The sequence below is a fragment of the Trypanosoma grayi genome (assembly GCF_000691245.1).
Source record: "Trypanosoma grayi strain ANR4 Tgr_1597_V1, whole genome shotgun sequence".
NCBI lineage: Eukaryota > Euglenozoa > Kinetoplastea > Trypanosomatida > Trypanosomatidae > Trypanosoma > Trypanosoma grayi.
In genome coordinates, this window is record NW_008827215.1 from 1 (window position 1) to 2,701 (window position 2,701).

Consider the following 2,701-nt stretch of genomic DNA (forward strand, 5'->3'; position numbering starts at 1 on the left):
CCAAGCACATCCTTTGTGCACTCCAAAGTATAGGTCGGCATTGGATGGTGTGATACAGCTCAACGCCTCGTCGACCGCATCAATACGACCTCTGTACTCAATTTCACTACAAAAAACACAGCGGGGAATCGGTCCCACTTTGCTTATGCGCTCTTCCACAACCTTCCATTCTTTCTGTTGTTCCTTCTCTGCTTTATCGTGGTGTATCCACATACACCTCGCTTTCAGTTCACTCTTCTTAGGGCAATCTATTATGATACACAGTGCTTCCGACTGCTTATACCATCCTTTGAAGTTTTCCTCGTTTGGAGAGCTCACAACAATCATGCCCCAAGCAGTGGGAGGCAAAGCGTGGTGAGGTTCACTTCCTTGTTTTGCCACATTGTAAATAATGTATCCCCTCACAGTAAGAGAGAGACGTACCACAGCACGCCTTCCCTCTTCGAGGTTATCGTAGTACTCCACGCGTCCTTGTTCTTCACCTCTGGCGTTGTGAAAGATAAACACGTAATCTTTAATGAAGTATGCAACAACTGGAAGTCGTTCCTTGTCATAGTGCAACAGTTGATACAGGAGATACGAGCCAGTCCCCATTGATTTCCCTATACCTGGTGTCCCAATCAAAAGACGCTTTTCCGGCCCCTCATCATCCCCACCACGACACGCAAACCATTCGTCTACATCACGCTTAATGATGCGCCAAACACGTTCCGTCTCGCGGCCGATGTGGCAGTCGCAACTGGCTTCTGCCATTAACCACGTGTACGGCCAGCCTTTTTCAGAATGGAGTACAATTAGCTCAGCAAGTGGTTCCTTCGTTTTCGCCATCCCCTCTGCACTGGTGCTCTTTTTGCTCTTCCCCTTTATTGCACCACCAAGAGAAACATAGCCCACCTCTTCGTCTGTCCATTCCCTCGACGGCCTGCCTTCCCTCACCTCCATTCCGACTCCTTCACTGTCACCAGGGACCTCCACCACATGATTCCATGTAGCGTTAAATATAGACTCGTAGACGCCTGGCAGAGGTTCCCTTACTTGTCGGCGTTTATCTTCATCCCTCAGTTGTCGTCGGCGTTCCTCCCCCTCCTCCTCGTATCTCCGTATTGCGTCAAGAGCTGCATTTAGCACTCCCCTCACCAAAGGGTTAACTTGCTCTTTTTTATCATACACGTCCCACTGTCGGAGAGAATACACACCAGTCTCTTTGAGTTTGGGTTCAGCTTCACTCTGTGCTTCCCCGTATCTCATTTCCTCTACTATTGCCTTGAATGACGGCATCGCGAGTATGACGTTCAACAGCCTCTCGTCTTTTATATATCTTTTTGGTCTGATGGCAAACGCTTCCATACTGACATTCTTATTCACTTCCTCTACACCTCTACCACCAAGACGCCCACGAAGAAAGTCATTCAGTTTCATGTTCACTGGAGGAAGATTTCCTTGTAGCTGAACTTCCTCCACTGTACTATCGAGAGTCCACCTGGGTTTATTAGCAGTCTCCGTTTTTGCACGTGACGCTGGGGGCTGAGCATCGCTCTTGTCTGAACCTGTTCTTGTTCCCACTCCCCTACGCGGCCGCTGAGGCTGCTCTCGCTCTGTGGCCACGGTGTCGCCCTCAGGAGTCTTTCGCCGATCATTCCCTCTTGTTGGAAGCATGATTCTCTGTGGTGTACTTTTCCTTAACGAAACGAAGCAGAAACCGAGCAAAGTTAAGGTGAGTGAATGAAAGCAGAGAGAGAGGATCAAATGTTGAGGAGACACAGCGAGGTGCTTAAACACTGTTATTTGGGGACACTCACACAAAGACACATATATATACCACACCACAGAGAAAAACAACCATCCTGAATAAGTCAGAGTCACCAGACGCAAGGAACACAGGGAATCCACACAGCACTGCAGGAATGAGCGTTGGTGCCGCACTTTGTATTTTTCAACCCACATTCCCCCCTCGTCCGCACATCCCGCTGCTCTCTTCATAAACATACACATGCTGCGTCACCCTCCTCTGTGTGCTCTCTCTCTGTTTCTATCGTCAACACTCACAAATGCAGGGGCGTGCCGAACATCTTCTAGTGAGATGCAGTGAGGATTCTCCCAGCAACTCACTCTTTTTAGGCACTCATAGGGATAATACATTTACCAAGTTTAGTTGGCATCTTCTATCAAAAGCTGCTGTGCAGAATGAAACACGGCACCAGAAATGGAAGTCGTGCCTCGTCCCTTCATTATACGTCTGCCACCACATCACTGAGAAAGAAAACACCCAACAAGACAACATTATCGCCAACCAAGAAAGCATATCCCTAACCCGTTTAGGCACTCTACGTTCCTCTTTCATCCATGTCTTTTTTGTCCTCCCAGCAAATGCAAGGGACGATCCTCCCACCAGTAAAGATGAGGAAATGTGGGGGAAACAAGAGTATTTTGGTTGAAAACAGAGGGGAAAAACGACATGCAGCGCACTCCCCCTATCTCTCCTTCTGAAATCAGACAGCAAGTTGATGCACATAGACACATCATGTCTCCGTATATACTGCACCTAGAATGGGTGGTCGTTCCCGATCGCTGGCACTGGGCAGCGCAGCCTGCAGCGTCTGAAGCAGAATTTACACGCCAAGCAACCAAAAGAGGCACTGAAAACATCCGCAGCACTCCTACGTCCACAAACGCTCCAAATGAGGTCACCATACATCCATCC

The 2,701-nt window shown here is 48.7% G+C and overlaps 1 protein-coding gene across 1 annotated transcript; it reads right to left on the bottom strand.

Annotated features, from left to right (window-relative positions):
* Positions 1-1,656, bottom strand: DQ04_15971000 (retrotransposon hot spot (RHS) protein; the record flags this gene model as incomplete). Its single annotated transcript, XM_009317400.1, has 1 exon — positions 1-1,656. A coding segment is annotated over one exon (1,656 nt), but the record flags the coding sequence as incomplete, so codon positions are not given.
* Positions 1,657-2,701: the final 1,045 nt, after the last annotated feature.